At 29.7% G+C, this 1,163-nt stretch overlaps 1 protein-coding gene across 3 annotated transcripts in view; it reads right to left on the minus strand.

Moving 5' to 3' along the window:
• The window catches only part of Tecrl (trans-2,3-enoyl-CoA reductase like), a 74,766-nt gene that overhangs the window by 13,607 nt on the left and 59,996 nt on the right, over positions 1–1,163 (minus strand). For all 3 annotated transcript variants that reach the window (XM_021163921.2, XM_029477523.1, XM_029477524.1), the window contains one exon: positions 564–636. In XM_021163921.2, coding sequence (XP_021019580.1) covers positions 564–636 — 73 coding nt within the window. The remainder of the gene's footprint in view (positions 1–563; positions 637–1,163) is intronic.

Here is a 1,163-nt window from a genome sequence, read left to right on the forward strand (position 1 = left end):
ATATATATATATATATATATATATATATATATATATATACCATACATACACACAATACCATGCAGAATGTATATCATATATTTATACACTGTATATGTGTATATATATTTATACATTGTATATGTATATATATATATATATATATATATATATATATATGTAGATCAGAGTACATTTAGTAATACTGCTTGTATGTACATGTTCTTAAGACTGATCACTTAGGATTAGATAACCTCTCAAAGGTTTCATTCCTTGGGAAAACTGATTTTACCTTTCTTAGCAAATATAATGTGGCAGTGGGTAAGCCTGTTTAATATTTTTTATCACTTCACTGTCTATTTTTGGACATTTAACTAGTAATTTTCTTAGAATTTCTAGAGAAAATATACAAGTCAGTAAAATTTAGTCTTTTAAGACCAAATGAAAAATTAAAGATTATGATACATATGAAATTCAAATTTGACATTTTCAGTAAATTCTATTAATTATAAGGCATTCTCTTATGTAAATAAGAGTTGAACTTGCTTTTTAGCATGGGTTTAATAAAAAGGAATTGTACGTACATGGTGGTGTATATCTTGGGTGATTAATATAATAAGCCATCCAAGAAGTGAATCCCCAGTAAAATGCACAACCCTACAAATAAAACAAGACAAAAAAGTTATTGAAATAATATAGCTGGGCAGTGGTGGCATAAACCTTTAATCCCGGCACTTGGGAGGCAGAGGCAGGTGAATTTCCAAGTTTGACCAGCCTAGTCTGCAGAGTAAGATCCCGGACAGCCAGGGCTACACAGAGAAACCCTGTCTAGAAAAACAAAACAAACAAAATAAAACAAAGAAAGAAATGCTATAATAAACACTGTATATTCTTATCTAAATACCCATATATTTACATACACACTGGAACATTTGAAAATTACTTTTGTTGACTTTGTTACTTGAAAATTTTATACCTGTATAAAGTTCATGTGATTACTGCAACACCTCATTCTCTTAATCTCCATCCTACCCCCTTATACCTACTATTTGACCTGTGTGCTCCCTTCCCTTTGCGTTCAATATATATGCATGGGTTTTCTTTCTTTCTTTCTTTCTTTCTTTCTTTCTTTCTTTCTTTCTTTCTTTCTTTCTTTCTTTCTTTCTTTCTTTCTTTCTTTCTTT

Source organism: Mus caroli, chromosome 5, assembly GCF_900094665.2.
Source record: "Mus caroli chromosome 5, CAROLI_EIJ_v1.1, whole genome shotgun sequence".
Taxonomy (NCBI): Eukaryota; Metazoa; Chordata; class Mammalia; order Rodentia; family Muridae; genus Mus; species Mus caroli.